The following is a 19,134-nucleotide window of genomic DNA, read 5'->3' on the forward strand; positions in this document are numbered from 1 at the left end:
GTGACCTTTCATAGTTCTTATTCCTTGCTCATCTATCAATATTCTCTTTTCCAAGTAAAACATAGTAAACATACTTATATTTTATGTCTAATGACACCAATATCTGAAACTTTTGCAGGCCTGATTCTAATAGTTCTCATTAATAGTGTTTTGTTGTATATTCTGGAATCTGTGGGAGTTCTTTAAAGCTGAGTTTGAAATTATGTTATTCCACAGAGCTTTTAACTTTGTATCTTCTCATTTATCTATTTCAAAAGATTGCAAATATTTTACCCAGAATTTCAGTTATTTCACTCCAGAAGTTGAGGCATATCATCTAGTTAAGCATATTGCTATGGCTAAGTCACCGAGCTATCAAGGTATTCTGTGATTTTTATTCAGCACACAGAAGGCAGGGGCAACTGAGGAACCCTACTTATATCTACATCAAAATATGTCTTAGTTTATTTTCTGTTGCTATAACAGAATATCACAGACTGGGAAATTTATAAACAATAGAAGGTTTTTTGGCTCATGATTCTAGGGGCTAGAAAACCCAACCTTATGGTGCTGACTTCTGGCAATAGCCAACCCTGCTGCATTTGCCTGGCCTCACAGACCTTTTTTGAAGTCTTGGTGGAAGTCTCCATCACCCCCTAACTCCAGTATCCTTCATTCCTACGGAACCAGTACTATGTGGATGACACCAAGGTCTTTCACCAGCTTGAACAATAGCTGGAGCTCTTATTGGATAAACTATTCTAGAAATGTCTGTTAAGTCAATTTGATTTTTAATATTGATCATGTCCAAAGAATCTTTAGTTAGTTTATGTCTGGATGACCTATATAATTCAGCAAAGCTATTCTTCAAAATTGAAGAAATAATAAAATCCTTCCAAGATAAGGAGAAACTAAAAGAATTCATGGCTAAATTTGGTCTCTTAAGCTGGCACTGCTTAATAGTGGAAGATGTTTGTTGAAATCACCCATTATTATTGTACTGAGGTCTAGCTGAGGCTTCAATTTGAGTAGTGCCTCTTTTATGTAGTTAGCAGCACCCATGTTTGAGGCATAAATATTTATTATTATTATATCTTGTTGTTGAATTTTTTCACTTTACAATATGAAGTGACTTTCTTTATCTTTTCTGATTAAGTTTGATTTGAAGTCTCCTTTGTCAGATATGAGTGGACTCCTGCTTGTTTTGGGGATCCATTTTGCATAGTATATCAATTTCCATTCTTCTACTTTCAGCCTGTTGTTGTCTTTACCTACTTGTTTTTAAATTCATTCTGGCAGTTTATATGTTTTAATTGGAGAGTTGAGACCATTTCCATGCAATGTCATTATAGAGAGATGTTTATTGATTCCTACCATTTTTATTTATTTGGTCCTGTTTCTCATTTGCTTAGCTACTCTTCAAATGAGATTTGTTCATTTGTGAGTTCTGGAGTTGGCTTTTATTTCTTTGGTATGGAGTATTCTTTAAGTAAGTTCTGCAATGCCAGCTTAAGAGACCAAATTTAGCCATGAATTTTTTTAGTTTCTCCTTATCTTGGAAGGATTTTATTATTTCTTCAATTTTGAAGAATAGCTTTGCTGGATATGGCAGTTTTGGTTGACAGTTATTTTCTTTCAGGACTTGGAACACATCATTCCAAGCTCTACTGGCTTTTAGAGTTTGTTTTGAGAAATCAGAAGTGATTCTGATTGGCTTGCCTCTAAATGTGACCTAATATTTTTCTCTTGAGGCTTTAAAAATCCTATCTTTGTTCTGTATAATAGGCATTTTAATTATAATGTGTCATAGAATGCTTCTTTTTTGATCTTGTATATTCAGGTTTCTGAGTGTTTACTGTATCTGGATGTCCATCTCATTCTGAAGGTTTGGAAATTTTTATGTTATTATTTCCCTGAAGAGCTTATCTATTCCATTACCCTGTATCTCACAATCTTCCTCAATTCCAATGATTCTTAAAAAAAAATTTTTTTAGTTGTATATGGACACAATATCTTTATTTATTTATTTTTATGCGGTGCTGAGAATGGAACCCAGGGCCTCACATGTGCGAGGCAAGCAGTCTACCACTGAGCTACAACCCCAGCCCAATTCCAATGATTCTTAAATTTGGTCTCTTAATGTCATTCCAGAGTTCTTATCTGATCATGTTACTTACTTTCTTTCTTTTTTGAGTAGCAGTAACATTTTTCTTTACTTTTTAAAAAAATTATTTTTAGTTGTTGATGGACTGTATTTTATTTATTTTTACGTGGTGCTGAGGATCAAAACCAGGTGCCTCACACATGCCAGGCAAGTGCTCTATCACTGAGCCACAACCCCAGCCCTTTTCTTTACTTTTTAATTTTTTTAAAAAATTATCAGTTCTAATCAGTTCTTCAATTCATTGTACACAAATCTAGCACAATTTTTCACTTTTCTGGTTGTACATGAAGTAGGGTCACACCATTTGTGAAACCATACATGTACCTCCGGTAATGATATCCATCTCATTCCACCTTCTTTTTACTTTATTTTTTTTAAAATACTGCCTGGCTACTATGTCTTTCAGCTCTGAGTTTCTTTCTTTAGCATGGTCTACTCTATCAGAGAGACTTTCAGTTGAACATATTGATTTTTTGTGTCTTTCTCCAAGATTTCTGTTTGGTTCCTTTTCAATATTTCTATCTCCTTATTCAACTTCTCATTCATATCCTGTACTGACTTCCTTATTTCATTCATTTGTATTTCTGTGTTCTCTTAGAATTTGTTGATTATTTTTCTTTTTTTTAATTTATTCTAATTTTTTAAATATATGACAGAATGATGCAATTTGATTCATATCACACAAATAGAGCACAATTTTTCATGTCTCTGGTAGTACAGAAAGTAGCATCACACCATACACATCATACATGTACTTAGAGTAATGATGTCCATCTCATTCCACCATCTTTACTACCCTCATATGCCCTCCCTTCCCTCTGCCCTATCTAAACTTTGTCTATTCCTCCATGCTCCCCCTCCAGCCCCATTATGAATCTGCATCCTTATATCAGAGAAAACATTCAGCCTTTGTTTTTTTGAGATTGGCTTACTTAGCATTATATTTTCCAATTCCATCCATTTACTTGCAAATGCCATGATTTTAATCTCTTTTAATGCGGAATAATATTCCACTGTGTGTGTGTGTATCACATTTTCTTTATCCATTCATTCATTTATAATTTTTCTATATTTTTTGAAATTTTTATCTGCTATTTCATTAAGTTCAATATTTTGGGGGTCAGTGGCTGGTGAATTATCAACTTTAGATGTCATGTTAGTTTGTTTTCTTGTATCCCTGTGTTGGATTTTATGCATTGGTTGAAAGGGATTTCTCATTTGCTCATATATGTGGGCCCTTTTAGGGCACAGTCTTTACTTGCTGAAGTGTCCTAGAGTGATCTAGATTGAGAACCCCTGAATAAGTGTGGTATCCACAGTGTTTGTTAATTCTTTTTTTTTTTTTGTAGCAGTGGATGTTCATAGGTGGGACCTGGCGGCTCACTCTAGTCATTTATACTTGGGGCCTGGTTTTTAGTTTGAGTTTGTCTCTTCTATAGTTTGTATAAATATATATTGAAGATCGTCATTAATTTGTATGTGGAGCAAGGTACACTGTATTTTAGGTGAGTGTATTTCAACAACAGAGTTTGAGCTTGCAGCTCAACCTTGTAGGTTCCCAGCACTTCACAGAATAGTGTGAAACAAATAATTTCAACAACCGATATAAAAAATATACAGAATTAAAATAAACACCTGTTTTCTACTATGACATCTACAATGTTAATTGCCGTAATCCATCCCCAGAAATGTTGGAATCAGCAATTGCCAATAGCAAATACAATAAGTAATCATGACTAGATGTAGCATTAAAGTAAACAACACTGGGGTAGGAAGTATAGTAGAATGAATCAGACATTATTATCCTATGCACATATATAACTCTATGACCAGTGGGATTCTACATTCTGTACAACCAGAAGAATGAGAAATTATACTCCATCTATAAATAATGTATCAAAGTGCATTTTCTACTCTCATGTATAACTAATTAGAACAAATTAAAAAATTAAACAACAGGTATCAACAATGTTATCCACAGTAGTAATAATTGTATCATGGTGGGGGCAGGAGCTATATAAACCAATTTGTTGTAAAAGATGGTAAGAATAAAGTTAATTAAAAGAAATGTAAATGTGATGGGAAGGTAGAAAAGAGTTAATAATTTCAAAAAGCTAACAGAATGCAGAAGAGATGCAGCAGGTGATGATTATAAGGAAAAGGGATAAAAAGTAGAGGTAACAAAGTAAAGGGAGAGTGAAAAAAAAAAAAAGAAAAATAGAATTTGGCTGTGAGCATGATAAAAGGGAAAGAGAAACAAGAATATATAAACTCCAAGTCCTAAACTTCAAAAGAGAAACAAGAGAAAAATAAAACAATATAAACCAAAACCAAAATATAGTCGGGCACAGTGGTACACGCCTGTAATCCCAGTGGACTGGGAGGCTGAGACAGGAGGATGGCGAGTTTAAAGCCAGATTAAGCAAAAGTGAGGTGCTGAGGAACTCAGGGAGACCCTATATCTAAATAAAATACAAATTAGGGCTGGAATGTGGCTCAGTGGTCAAGTGCCCCTGAGTTCAATCCCTAGTGCAAAACAAAAACAAACAAACAAGAAACCCCAAAATATATTAAATATATTTTAAATATATATTAAATATATTTAAATATATTAAAATAGTATTAAAAATACTAGTAGTTTTCAATACTACTAGTATTTAAAAAAGTACTAAAAATGGAAAAAAGAAACAAATATATATGCATATATGTCCATGAACCAGTCAGCACAGCAATATGCACACACACACACATAAAAAAAGAAAGAAAAATATAAAAAAGGTTCTTAATGAAAAATGAAGGGAGTTTTTCTACTGAAGTGGTCAAAACAGTTGACGAGAATGGACAGTCACTGTCTGTGCCCTACTGTCCTTCTTTCCATTTCTTCTTGAGTGCCAGAGCAAGAAGTAGGGGTTGTTAACCTATTCCTCTTGTTGTATGGCTCACCAAGCTGCCAGTTGGAGTGAACTAAAACTGAAGCTGGGTCAAATAATTCTCAGCCTCTCTTCTCCCCAAGATAAGGTAGGATAGGATTGAAATTGCTGTCAGTTGGAATTTTGTCTGCATAGACCAGATCAATGCATCCCCACGGTGCAGTTGAGACAGAATTCTATGAGGGGACATCTTGTGGGTGGAGCTTAGGTATTTCCTCTGGAAGGTTTAGAACAACATACCCCTAGGGCCTGGAAGATGTCCATCTCTGCTGGAAGTCTGGATCTCAGGAGCCTCCCATGAATTCTACTCGTGGGAAAAGGGAGCCAGTCCTCTAGTCTGCTGCTCATGAATACAGACTTCCTGGCCTTGGTCCCTGAGTGTACTCACACCTGCCTGTTCAAATTCCTGACTTGCTTCAGCTGGTCATGTGAACCACCAGACTCAAAGGAGAATTCTTTTCTCTTTTCTGACTTGAATTCCCCTAGGTACAATCTTCTCTATGCCTATTTCACCCCTGCTCTGCTATGTACATCCTAGAATGTAGGGTTAAGTGCTTGCTGGGACAGTGTGACAGTACTTGATCAGATCTCGTGGCTCCTAAAGAACTGGCTGAAGCATGGCTGCTTCAAGATGGGTCCACCTCAGCTCTCCATGGCCAGCTGAGAAAGAGGACACTTCAAATACCATTGCACAGTGCAGCCTCTGCATCAGGTCGTTTTCTGATCTCAGATTTTTCTGTACTATATCTGTCCATTGTGTTTCTCTGTGATATCACTCCCTCTGTCCTAAACTGGTACCGCTACTGTTGCTGCCACATCAGCTTGGCTCCAATGTAGTCTTTCTTCTTTGTTTTACATACTCAAACTTCTGAGTCTCTAAGACACTGTGAGTGTCCAATATTGAGTTTTAGTGAAATCCATCTTTTACCCACCACTCAGAGAAGCAGTATTCCTGCTGCTTGAATCCCAAGCCATGGAGACACTAGGAATGCAGCCTTCCTCTAAACTGCTATCTTGACCACCACCTATCCCAATATTTTGACTTTTATTACTAAGGATTAGTTTTGTCTGTTTTAAAAATGTAGATAAATTGAATCATAAAGTATTGATTCTTTTGTGTCTGGTGTGTTCCTCCTATCTATGAAAATTGGATCTAAGATAGTCATAGATCCAATCTATGGGAATCATCCATGTTTTTTACAAGATAACTGTTACAGCTACAAACATGTCACACTTTATCCTTTCTATTGTTCCAGGTTTCATAGGACATGTTAAGATATTCATATGTCACTTCACTCTGTGGCCTTAATCGTTTGTGTCATAATATCTAGTGAGTTAGCACAGTTTACCTGTGGTTTCTGTCCATCAGTATCTTAATTATATAAAAAAGTGTGAATACATAAATGAACCTCATTAAACCAAGATAAATATCCTTTTAATTCATCTTCCTCTACAAATAAGGAACATGTCCACAGCCTTTCCAGTTTCACTCAAATGGAGGAAAGTTTGTTGGAAAGAGTGGCAGAGTAGAGAATGTCATCTAAGGACACTTCTTGCCACCAAGGGTTGGTCTGATGATGTTGCCTTCCCATGGTCCACAGAAGACATAGTAGATGATGGAACAGCTTCTACAACATTAAGGAAAATTATTAACCTATGTTATATTATCCTAGAGAGCAAATAACTCCTCAACCAAAGATCTGGAGCCAACACCCACCCAGATTCTCCAGATCTCAGGCACTGCCCCACTCAGGAGGAGACTCCTGTGTGTCCCTCCTCTCACTGCACTGCTGTGCTACCTACAGTGGCCTCCTCTACTCAGCAGCAGTCATTCCAGCACTACTGTGGAGTGGGAAGTGCTCAAGGCTAAGGAAGGGCATCATTTCTGTGGAGAGAGATCAGTGGCCAGGGGCTTGGGTGAAACTGGTGGAACGCCTGTCCCAAGGCCCTACCAGACTGAGACAGCGCCACCCAAAGGCCAGAGGACAGCCTATTCCTCACCTTTCATGGTGTCTGTTATTTGCTACAGAATGTGAAGATCTTGCTGATGATGACGACGATGGTGACTGCGAAGACCACAACAACTGCAACAGCAGTGATGACGACAACAATGACAATGAAGATTAGGCCAATCCTGGCCACTACGTTGGTCACTAAAGTAGATGGGCTATTTGGAGTCTCACTGGTAACTGGGACTGTTGATGTTGTTGCTGAAACAAAACAAGAGAAAAATGTTTGTCAAACTTAAAAATATCCATTCTTTGGCACTGTTATCCCATACAGCCCATGGGACTATATATTCATTGACTCATTATGGGACAACTATTCTACCAGGTCCTGGGCATACAGAGATTACAGACGTTGTGCCATGGCCTTATGGAGCTCACATTACTACTGAAGGGGACAGCAAATGTCCATCCAATTTGGCATATTTACCATACTTATAACATTTTGGAGGTTGAAACAACTGGTGATGCTTAATTTTGTCTGGGGGAGGTAGGGAAGGCTTCGTAAGAAGTTAACACTGGAGCTGGTTGAAGGGTAATTATAACACAGGAAGAAGAGAAGGCCTGGAAGTTTACAGAAATGTATATAGACCTGGGAACTAGTTAGCAGACCATTAATGACTGTATAAATGTTTAATGGACAGTGGGGGCTTGTACATAATGAAGAAAACTTGGTAAGTGAGATGGGAAAAGAGGCTGATCATAAATCCATATGGCTATCACCATCCAGACAGGAAGCCCATCAAGAAATCAGTCATTCATTCAGCCCAACAAATTTCCCATTACATGTACATGCTCACACCCCACAGGAAAGTCATCAGACTTTTAAAAAGAACTTCCACATCTTTCCCACCCTGCTGAGTTATATCATGATAACTCAGCTCCCTACCTGGCATTTCCTTCTGGTACTTTAAGAATCCCGTGAGCCAGTGATTGCAATCTCCCATGGAGACCTTCCTTAAACGTTCTGTCAGTTCTTTGTCATTCCCCCACTTCTCCTTGATCCCTCTGGCTTTAGGATTAATCACTGTCCACTCCATGTGCATCACATTTAAGTAGAGAGATGGCTGTCCATCAATGCTGAAATTCCAGAATGAACCAAGGTCATTTTTTCCTTCAAGCTGACAAGACATCTTGGCCTGCAGGGTGACATGACCTGCAATACACAACAAAACCATCATCTTCCACTCTTGATAGATCCATCACCTCCCAATAAGTTGAGCTTTTCTCTGCACATTTAGAGGTCTGTATTCTTTTCTCCCAGTTTTGCCCTTTCTTGCCCATTAAGCCCCACATCCCTCTAAGGCTGGGCCAATGTTAATCTCTTTTACACAAATACATCCAGAGCCTCCTCCATATGTGCACTCCACCCCTTCCTCTCTCCTGCTCTATCTCTTCACCCCATTCCATGCTTACCCGTGGTCTTATTTTTTTCCAAGTCCATGTCAAGCAGGATCATCCTGAGATCTTGCCCCAGTTATTTCAGCATTTCGGTCAATTGTGTCCATGTTTTGGTGGCATTCACCTCCCTTCCCAGGTGACCCAAAGGTTTGATCTTATTGCTCTCACTGTCATACTGAAGGAAAGCGGTCTTATCCACTGAGCCCTGCACTTCACACCAAGACTCTCCAGGTCTGGACTGAGATTTGACTGTGAAGTCGAGGCAAAGAGAGTGGGTACCTGTGAGAGAAATATGGAAGTGAGGTTCAGGACAGGGAGAAGAGGACCATTAGTTCCCATCCTTCTGTGACTCTCAGACTCCCTCTGAAGGGCCAAGTTGGCAGAGGGAGGAGTCTTCATCCTAGTCAACCTTCTAGATCCTTATTTTGGTGTCACCTTTAACTGAGGTTGTAGGATGGTCTCATGCTATCAGGGACCCCTCACAAGCACAGTGTTACTAGGAGGATTAATCTGAAAGCACTTTCAGTGACCTCTGCAAGTTCTGGACACAAAAAATACAAGATGGTATCTGTCCTCCTGAAAATTAAAACCTAGCTGAACAGTCAGTATTTCCAATAGAGTAGAAAAGGAGGCATCAGGGATCACAGGTCAATTCATCATGGTCTTGGTGTTCAGGGAGGTCATCATGGAGTAGATGCAGGAACATGGCAGCAGAGGGGAGCTGCCACACAGGAGCACAGAACCTAGTCTGATGTCCTAGGCTGGGGCCCTATGAGCTGATTATCAGATTCCAGGGAACCTCTCCAGCCAAACCACACCTTTTCCCCATTCTTCAGAAGAGATCTCCACTTATCTGTGACCAGCATGGAGCCCCAATCTCTTCTCCCTGTTCCCACCCATGGCCCAGAGTCTTCCAGGCTTTTACTAGCAGCAGCATTAGCAAAATATATACGTAGTGAAGTATACTGGAGACATTCTGTTGAGAATAAATCACAGAATAACAGGCAAGATGTAGCCAGGCATGTGCAGATATTCCTCTTCCCCTGTGGTGTGGGCATGCCCCAAACCTACCATTGGAGGACTGAGGACCATCTGTTGAAATTCAGTGAACAATGTGGTCAAAAGCATGTTTACCAGGTAATGCAAAACAGAATTACTTATTAATAGAATGCTAAAAATTAGAAATGGAGATGTTAAAAAACAAAATTCACTGTGAATACCCAGTCTCTGTAGGGGAAGCATAGCTTGCTGGAGGTTACATGAGCTCCTTCCTTCTTCCCTTCCTTCTACCCACTTTTCTCCCCTTTTCCCTGACTCTTTTGACATCCCCTTTCTTCCTATTTCTTGTTTTCTCCCAACCTCACTCTCTTCTATCCCATTGCCTCTATCCTTTTAAAACTCTTTCCTCTTAATGACTGAGATCAATTTTCATTAAATACCTCACAATGAAAGATTCAGTTAGTACAGACACAAGCCCAAAGCTACAGAATTATTTTTTTTGGTTGAGAAATAGAGGCTGACAAAGATGATTACTTTCAGGTGGATAATGATGAAAACAAGCATAGTAATTTTTAAGAATGGTCATTTCAGGTGCTGGTGCAAATAATGAACTGCATCTTGCTGAAGCAGAAGCAATGAATTTTGAAGGCAGTTCACTCTAAGGCAAGAGTGGCAGTTTTGAAAAATTCTGTTCAGTAAGTAATTTTGGGGGGGGATTTGAAAATGACATCACCTATGGTCTTGATATGATCAAGTGTGGTTCCTGGCCTGTGCACACTGAGGATGGCTGTTAGTGGCTGTGGAGGAAGGTTCCAAGTGACTGCGGAGGAGTATGTCCAACTCTTCAGTGAATCTGGAAAGCAGTTGGACCCTGGAAGCAGTAGAGGGTTCAACAGAAAGCAGTAAAACTTGTTGCTGCTGAAGATGATGATTTTGTTGATAAGGAAACTAAAAAAAGCTCTAGTGAAGAAACCTCTTGGAGACCCAGCAGCTAAAAATGCACAAGAGTGATACAAGAACAGGGAATATAAAAAAACCACTGACACCAAGATCAAGAGGTCACAAATCCTCTTAAACATGGGGAAAACTCCTGAAAAACCAAAGACCCAATTTTGATGAAGAATAAAAGCAAAAATGAAAGAAAGTACCAAATAGGTGCTTCTTTTCCCAAAGGGAAAGCCAAGTTCTTCAATTATGTGGAGAGATATTTCTGGATGATTGACCTGGAGGCTATTCAAGATCTCTGGTATTGGAGGAAGTTTCTTTAAGAAAACAGTTTACCAGGGCTGGGGATGTGGCTCAAGCGGTAGTGCGCTCGCCTGGCATGCGTGCGGCCCGGGTTCGATTCACAGCACCACATACAAACAAAGATGTTGTGTCCACCGAAAACTGAAAAATAAAAATATTTTTTTAAAAAAAGAAAACCGTTTACCAGTTTGTCAAAAGTTTCTGCCTTAAGTTTCTAGAGACCTATGACCTATTAAAATTGAATCAAGAGGGCACAGAAAATTTGAACAGATGAATTTCATGCAATGAAATTGAAGACACTGTCAAACTCCTACCAACAAAGAAAAGCCCAGGACCAGATGGCTTCTCGATCTACCAGAACTTCAAAGAAGAACTTACAGCAATACTCCTCAAATTATTTCATGAATAGAAAAGAAGGGAATCCTTTCAAACTCATTCTATGAAGCTGGTATCACCTTGATATCAAAGCCAGACAAAGATACATCCAGGAAAGATAACTTCAGATCAATATACTTGATGAACATAGATGCAAAAATTCTTAATAAAATAATGTCAAGTAACATTCCAAAACATGTTAAAAAGATAGTGCACTCTGATCAAGTGGGATTCATCCCAGGGATGCAAGGTTGGTTTAACATATGGAAATCAATAAGTGGAATTCATCACATCAATAGACTTAAAGACAAGAATCACATGATTATCTCAATACATGCAGAAAAAGCATTTGAGAAAAATCAGCATCCATTCTTGCTCAAAACAGTTGAAAAATAGGAATATTAGAAACATACCTTAACATTGTAAAAGCTATCTATGCTAAACCCAAAGCCAACATCATTCTAATTGGAGAAAAAATGAAAGCGTTCGCTCTAAAAACTGAAATAAGACAGGGATGCCCTCTTTTTCTACTCCTATTCAACACAGCTCTTAAAATCCTAGCTAGCGCAATCAGACAGAATAAAGAAATTTAAAGAATATGAAAAGGAAAAAAAGAGCTCAAACTATTCCTATTTGCCAAAGACATGATTCTATATTTAGAAGACCCAAAAAACTCCACCAAAAAGCATCTATAATTCATAAATGAAAGTAGAAGGATTTAACATTAACACCCATAAATCAATTGTGTTCCTACACACCAATGATGAATCAGCTGAAAGAGAAATTAGGAAAACTATCCCATTCACAATAGCCTAAAAAAAATACTTGGGAGTCAATCTAACCAAAGAGATGGAAATCCTGTACAATGAAAACTATAGAATACCAAAGCAAGAAACTGAAGAAGACCTTAGAAGATAGAAAGATCTCCCATGCTCTTGGATAGGTATATCCAGTATACCTATTCCATATGTTAAACCAACCTTGCATCCCTGGGATGAACCCCACTTGATCAATATATAATTAACATTGTCAAAATGGCCATGCTACCAAAAGTGCTATTCAGATTTAATGCTATTCCTATTAAAATTTCAATGACATTCTTCATAGAAATAGAAGAAGCGGTCATGAATTTTATTTGGAAAAATAAGAAGCCCAGAATAGCCAAAACAATCCTTAGTGAGAAAAGTGAAGCAGAGGCATCCCAATACTACACATTAAATTATATAATTATATAATTTAATATAAATTATAATACAGAGCTATAGTAAAAAAACAGCATAGTATTGACACAATAGAGGCATGAAGATCAATGGAATAGATTATAAGACACAGAGAAAAACCCACAGAAATACAGGTAAACTGGACAAAGGTGCTATAAATGTACATTAGAGAAAGGATAGCTTTTTTCAACAAATAGTGCTGGGAAAATTGGAAATTCATACAAAGCAGAATGAAATCAAGCCCTTATCTCTCACCGTGCACAAAATTCAACTCAAAGTAGATCAAGTGCCTAGGCAGTAGACCAGAGATCCTGTGCCAGCTAGCAAAAAATGTAGGTCCGGCTCTCCATCAGGTCAGCTTAGGAACCAAATTCCTCAAGAAGACTCCTAAAGCACAAGAAGTAAAATCAAGAATCAATAAATGGGATGGTTCAAACTAAAAAGCTTCTTGTTGGGCTGAGCTTGTGACTCAGTGGTAGAGTGCTTGCCTAGTATGTATGAGGCACTGGGTTTGATTCTTAGCACCACATATAAATTAATAAATAAAATAAAGGCCTATCAACAATATTTAAAAATATATTTTTAAAAATATTTTTTTAAAAAAGCTTCTTCTCAGCAAAGGAAACAATTAAGAACATGAAGAGAGAACTTATAGAATGGCAGAAAATCAATGCCACTTGCACCTCTGATAGAGCATTAATCTCCAGGATATTCAAAGAACTCAAAAAACTTAACACTTAAAAAACTAACTAACAAAATCAATAAATGGGCAAAGGAAATGAACAGGCACTTCACAGAAGAAGAAATACTAATGATCAAAAACTATATAAAAATGTTCAATATCTCTAGCAATTAGAGAAGTATAAATTAAAACTACAGTGAGATTCCATCTCACTCTAGTCATAATGGCAATTATAGAGAATATAAGTAACAATAAATGTTGGCAAGGATGTGGGAAAAAAGTTTCACTCATACGTTGCTGGTGGATGTGCAAATTGGTGCAACCACTCTAGAAAGCAGTATGGAGATTCCTCAGAAAACTGGAATGGACCCATTCCATTTGATTTAGTTATCCCACTCCTCAGTTTATATTCAAAGGACTTAAAATTAGCATACTACAGTGATGCAGCCACATCAATGCTTACAGCAGCTCAACTCACAGTAGCTAAACTATGGAACCAACCTAGGAGCCCTTCAACGGATGGATGGATAAGGAAAATGTGGCATATATACACAAAGGAATATTACTTATCCATAAAGAAGAATGAAATTATGGCATTTGCTGGAGAATATCAGGTTAAGTGAAATAATCCAGTCCCCAAAAACCAAAGGATGAATGTTCTCTGATATGCTGATGCTAATACATAACAAGGTGTAGTACAGGGGTACAGGGCAGTGGAAGAATAGAAGTTATTGGATTACACCTAGGGGAATGAAAGGAAGGTATGGGGGATAGGAATAGGAAAGACAGCAGAATGTATTGGACATAACTTTACTATACTCATATATGCATACAGAACCAGTGAAACTCCAAATCATGTGCAACCACAAGAATGTGATCCTAATAGAATAAGTCATACTCCACGTATGTACAATATGTCAAAATACAGTCTACTGTCATGTATATTTGAAAAGAATGAATAAAAAAATTTGTCTCAATTTCTGTAACAGGTAGTACCTCTCTTCCTTTTTATAGACATAGTCTTGCTAAGTTGCTTAGGGCCTTGCTAAGTTGCTGAGTCTGGCTTTTAACTCGTGATCCTCTTGCCTCAGCCTTCAAAGCCACCGGGATTACAGGCGTGCACCACTACACCCAGTTTATTTGCTTTCTGGATGGTAGTGTATGCAGAGCACAAAAACTTAATTTTGATGAAATCCAGTTTATTTCTTTCTTTTGCTGTTTGTTCTTTTGGTGTGATCTGTAAGAATACTTTATCTAAATTAAATGTCAGAGATACTCCTATGGTTTCTTTTAAGTGTTCATAGTTTTATCTCCTTATTTAGGTTGATGACTCATTTTGTGTTACTTTTTGTGTATGGTACAATGAAAGGGTTTAACTTTGTTCTTTTCCACATAAATATCCAGTTGTTCCAAAATTGTTGAAAAGATTATTTTTTCCTCATTGAATTATCCTGGCTCCTATGTTGAAAATCAACTGATCATAAATGTGAAGCATTTATTTCTGGGCTTCCAGTCCTATTTATGCAATACAGCACTGTCTTGATCACTGTAGAATTGTAGCAAGTTTTTAAATTGATAAGTGTGAATCCTCCAACTTTGTTCTTTTTATGATAAATTTTACTTTTCTGTTTCTTTTGCATTCTCACAGGAATCCTGGGATCAGCTTGTCATTTTTCTGCACAAAAACGACAGCTGACACTTTCCTATGGATTGCACTGAGCCTTATGATTCAATAAACTTAAGGAATATTGTCATTGTAACAATATTACATTTCCTATCTATGAACATGGAATTGTCTATACTTTTATATAGATCTTATTCTGTGGTATTCAATGTAAAAGTCTTCTACCTCTTTTGTTAAATTTATTCACATGTTATATCTTTTTTGGTGCTATTATATAGGGAGCTGTTTTCTTGATTTCACTTATGGAATATTTATTACAACCATATAAAAAGAGAGTTGAATTTTATTTGTTTACATCTTATCCTATATCATTGCTGAACTCACTTTTTAGTTCCAATAGGTTTAGGGTGATTAAATTTTTATAATTTTCTTTGGAGTATTTACTATTTTAATATGTAATGAAATTACTGATAAGATAGCTCTTATATCTACCACTTTGTTCTCAATTTTCCATAGAGTTTATATATTTTTTGTTCTTTTCCCCATCATTTTTGCCTCATTTTGTGTTAAATAGGTATTTTCTACTGCATCATTTTAGTTCCCTTTCTCTTACTTTTAAAAGAGTTATTTTCTTAGTGGGTTCCCTAGGGGTTATAATTCGTAACTTATAACACACAGATTGGATTCAACCAATTTAAATTTAATAGTATTTAAAATCTTTGCTCCAATATAGTTCTGTTCCCTTCCCCTTTTTTAATGATACAGTTGTCATACAAAGTATATCTTTATATATAATAAATGCATCAACATAGTTTTATACTGATTACTAATGTAGTTGTCTTTTAAATCAGATAAGAAATAAGCAAAATTACAAAGTAGTGTCCCTGCAAGTCCACCCAGTCACCAGTCCCCAGGACTCCTGGCCTCACTGGAAGCCTTGGGCAGGAAGTGCCACACAATGGCAGATAGGGTGGGCAACCCTTGTCATCCAGGGTTAGTCCTGCTACAAGTTGGGTCCTACCCTGGAACCTCTGTGTTACATGGGAGGGGAGTTAAGGTTGCAGATAAGTTAAGGTCACTCATCAGTGGACCTGGACATGGAGTGATTTTCTGGATTATCCAGGTGAGTCCAAAGCCATCACAGGAGTTTTATAAATGAAGAAGCCAGCAGAAGAGGAAGAACTAGAAAGCACCCTAAGGAGTCACCTTGACATTGCTACCTTTGAGAATGGAGAAGTAACATCTTGAACCAATGAATGTGGGCAGGAAGAAATACATTCCTCTAGACTCAGGAAAAGGCCAGGAAATACTATTCTCCCTGGAGTTTCCTGAAGGAATACGGCCTTACAAAGAAATGCTTATTGATTTTAGCTCTTGGTGTTTTCATTTCCAGAACTAGGAAAGAATACATATGTTGTAATTTATTATAGTAGCAATCAAAAGCTGGCACAGTGTGTTTAAATAGATTACTACATTAGGGGAAAAAATTCAGGTTGAGAAGGTTCAGGACTGTTCCAGCAGGTCGAGGTATTACAGTTTTAAACAGGTACCTCGGGCTGGGGATGTGGCTCAAGAGGTAGCACACTCGCCTGGCATGTGTGCGGCCCGGGTTTGATCCTCAACACCACATACAAACAAAGATGTTGTGTCTGCCAAAAACTAAAAAATAAATATCAAAAATTCTCTCTCTCTTAAAAAAAATAAATAAACAGGTACCTCTACACTCAAAAATGGCTGGAAAGGAAAAAAATGTATATCTGTTACATGACAATTTTTAAATTAAAGAAAGAAAAAAATGAATAAAGGATTCAAAAGGGGAAGGGAGTACAGGCATGGAAGAGTGTGCCACTGAGAACTACATGTGAAAATGACACAGGTAGATTCCTCAGGGAAGAACAGTACAGTCTGAAGTGATGGCAGTTCAAAGGCCCTGAGGCTGGAGAATTCTGCAATATGGTGAAGACCAGCGAGTAAACACTGGGGTAGGGACTGCGTGAGCAGAGGACAGAGTAGAGAATGGCTGGCTAGACTACAGGGTTACCTAGGCCTTTGTGGAGGCTTTGGTTTTTACTCTGATCATATTCAAGTGACAATTACAAGGACTGTGTGCCTTATTCAAGTTTCCTCATCTCTTTGGAGAGACGATTCAGCAGAAGGATTATTATAGCCTGAATATTTGAGTTGCCCTCAAATTTATATGTTGAAACCTAATCAACAATGTGTATTAGGGATTTAGGATAAAGAGAGAGAAATATGGAATCTTAAGGGAAACACCCTCAAGCCACTGAAGTGCAGAATCATGCCACCGAGATGCAGAAGACACAGTTGCAAACCTTGGCCCATGCCCTTGTAAAATGAGGGAAATACACAAGTGCAGGAAAACTGGGGAGAAATTTTGCAGCCCCACCCCGGATCCACCTCCACTCCAGCCTCTAGTACAGCTCTTCTCTAAATATTGGGCCCCCAGCCCAAGTCAGGGCTGCTCCTCACTCAAGTCAGCTGCGTTCTCCCTTGGATGTGTATCTACCTTCCTAAATAAAGCCCAGTCTATGTCTTTGCCTGGCTCATGCTGAAATTCTTCTCTGATGCATATGCCAAGGACCCAGCTAGTCCTGAGCCGAGTCAGCCTACTTCTGGGAATCCTCAGACCCCTTCTCCAGAAACTTCTTCTCCTGTGACAAAGTCATTGGTTGGTGGTTAGGTTGTTGGGAGTGGTGACTGAAGTATGGGTCTTGAACTGTCCTGTGACAGAGGTGATGCCTCTTGGGAACTCTCAGGGAGAAGGTGCTATTGAGATAGCCCAGTTGCTGTGGTGACACCCTGTTCAATAGGAGGTTGTTAGCCACAGAGTTATCCAGTTCTTGACCTTGAGGTTCAGGTGCCAGCTGCTCAGGGGTAGAAAGTTATGGGTGCAAGCTAATTATCATAATTGGGCTGCTCATAGCTATGATCTTGATTCTGCTTGCTTTAAAGAAACTTTCTCACAAAACCCTTTTAATGATAAAACATATAATAAATTTGCTGAGCTGACTCATGGTCACTGCACTCCACCAGAGTGTTATATCTACCAGGTCCCAGCTTTTTCTCTCCTTGTGTGTCCGTTTGTCTTTTCTAATTCCCCATTTCCCATCATCAGGTTTCCTGACTTAATTGCCAAGTGGGTCCCAGCATTAGGTTAAGAATAAGATTAGTGTCCTTTTAAAAGACAAGGTAGGTGTAGAGATTCCCCTTGCCCCCTTCTTCCAATAATGAGTTCTGTGTAGTCAAATAATGATGAGACCTATGAATGGGGCAATTCCAGAGTGCACCAAGGCCAGAGTGCACCTTCTGGGCTGGGATGCTAGTTTTCCTAGAAGATTGTGCACTTGCTCCTTTTCCAGGCCACTTCCAAGGTGTGTGTGGGGGATGGGAATGGGACATGTTAACATGCCATGAAATCTCACTTTTCTTGCTGAAATTTGGCCATTTTTCTTGAAGAAATGCTCCTCACGTTGGTGTAAGTTTGGGTAAATTTTCAGAGGCCTGACAGAGCTGATTGTTGAAAACATTTGTACCTGTCCTCAATGGTTTTATGAGGAACAGATTTTTAGGCATCCTCTCTATACCATTCCAGAAGGCCTGGACTTAGACCAGGATAAAAAGCTTATGCACAGCAAAGGAAACAATTTTCAGTGTGAAGAGACACTATACTGAATGGAAGAAGATGTGTGTAAATGGCACATCTGATGAGAGGTTAATATCCAGACTACATAAGGATCTAAAAAAAAAAAATAATAACAACCCACAACCTGATTAAAAACTGGAGAGAAACTGAACAGACTTTTCTCAGAAGAAACCTACAAATAGCCAACAGGCATATGCAAAAGTACTCAGTACCACTAATTGTCTTTGAAATGCAGATCATAACCAAAATGAGATATCATCTCACTCCACTAAGAATGGTTATTATCAAATACACAAAAGATAGTAAGTGTTGGCTTTGGAACCCTTATATACTGTTGGTGGGAATGTCAATTCATAGAGCCACTAGGAAAAACAGTATGGAGTGTCCTCAAAAAATTAAAAAATAACACCAGGATACAATCCAGGAATTCCTCTACTGGGTATTAGCCAAAGGAAATAAATATAGTCTATCAAAGACACTTGCACTTCCATGTTTACTGTAGCACTATTCACAAAGGCCAAGAAACAGAAACAATCTAGGTGTCCATCAACTGATGAACAGATAATGACCATGTGATACATAACACACACTGGAATACTATTCATCCATAAAATGGACAAAATCCTCTCATTTGCAACAAAATAATGGACATGGAGATCATCATGTTAAAGGAAGTAAGTCAAACACAGAAATACCAATACCATATGATCTCACTTGCAGATAGAATCCAAAAAAGTTGATCCCAAAAGTTGAGAATTGAATAGTGGTTACCAGAGGCTGTATACAGTAACTGAAAAAGGAGGGTTGGGGAAAGGTTGACTGATGGGTCCTAAGTTCTAGTT

General features: G+C 38.2%; 3 protein-coding genes across 3 annotated transcripts in view; all 3 read right to left on the minus strand.

The window, feature by feature from the left end:
- Positions 1-5,828, minus strand: part of Lrp11 (LDL receptor related protein 11) — a 53,071-nt gene extending 47,243 nt beyond the window's left edge. Inside the window, exon 1 of the mRNA XM_048800551.1 lies at positions 5,759-5,828. Within this exon, the coding sequence (XP_048656508.1) occupies positions 5,759-5,828 (70 nt within the window). The remainder of the gene's footprint in view (positions 1-5,758) is intronic.
- Positions 4,836-19,134, minus strand: part of LOC107152440 (retinoic acid early transcript 1E-like) — a 228,261-nt gene continuing 213,962 nt past the window's right edge. Inside the window, exon 6 of the mRNA XM_048800558.1 lies at positions 4,836-6,701. Coding sequence (XP_048656515.1) covers positions 6,614-6,701 — 88 coding nt within the window. The 3' untranslated portion in view covers positions 4,836-6,613. The remainder of the gene's footprint in view (positions 6,702-19,134) is intronic.
- On the minus strand, positions 6,954-11,049 carry LOC125615572 (retinoic acid early transcript 1E-like). The gene is made up of 3 exons (XM_048799784.1): positions 8,496-11,049; positions 7,969-8,235; positions 6,954-7,283 (listed from the first exon to the last, which is right to left on the minus strand). Exons 1-3 carry the CDS (start codon positions 8,536-8,538, stop codon positions 7,090-7,092), a joined length of 504 nt encoding a protein of 167 aa, XP_048655741.1. The 5' UTR covers positions 8,539-11,049; the 3' UTR covers positions 6,954-7,089.

Source organism: Marmota marmota, unplaced genomic scaffold, assembly GCF_001458135.2.
Source record: "Marmota marmota marmota unplaced genomic scaffold, marMar, whole genome shotgun sequence".
In the NCBI taxonomy this organism is placed as follows: Eukaryota; Metazoa; Chordata; class Mammalia; order Rodentia; family Sciuridae; genus Marmota; species Marmota marmota.

Bases quoted from the DNA above. Each gene is read 5' to 3' on its own strand.
- LOC125615572 (XM_048799784.1), bottom strand. From the start codon at position 8,538: ATGATCCTGCTTGACATGGACTTGGAAAAAAATAAGACCACGG. The intron at 8,236-8,495 runs GTAAGCATGGAA...TGTGTATTGCAG, and splicing joins GGAAAAAAATAAGACCACGG to GTCATGTCACCCTGCAGGCC. The intron at 7,284-7,968 runs GTAGGGAGCTGA...GTTTTGTTTCAG, and splicing joins GTACCAGAAGGAAATGCCAG to CAACAACATCAACAGTCCCA.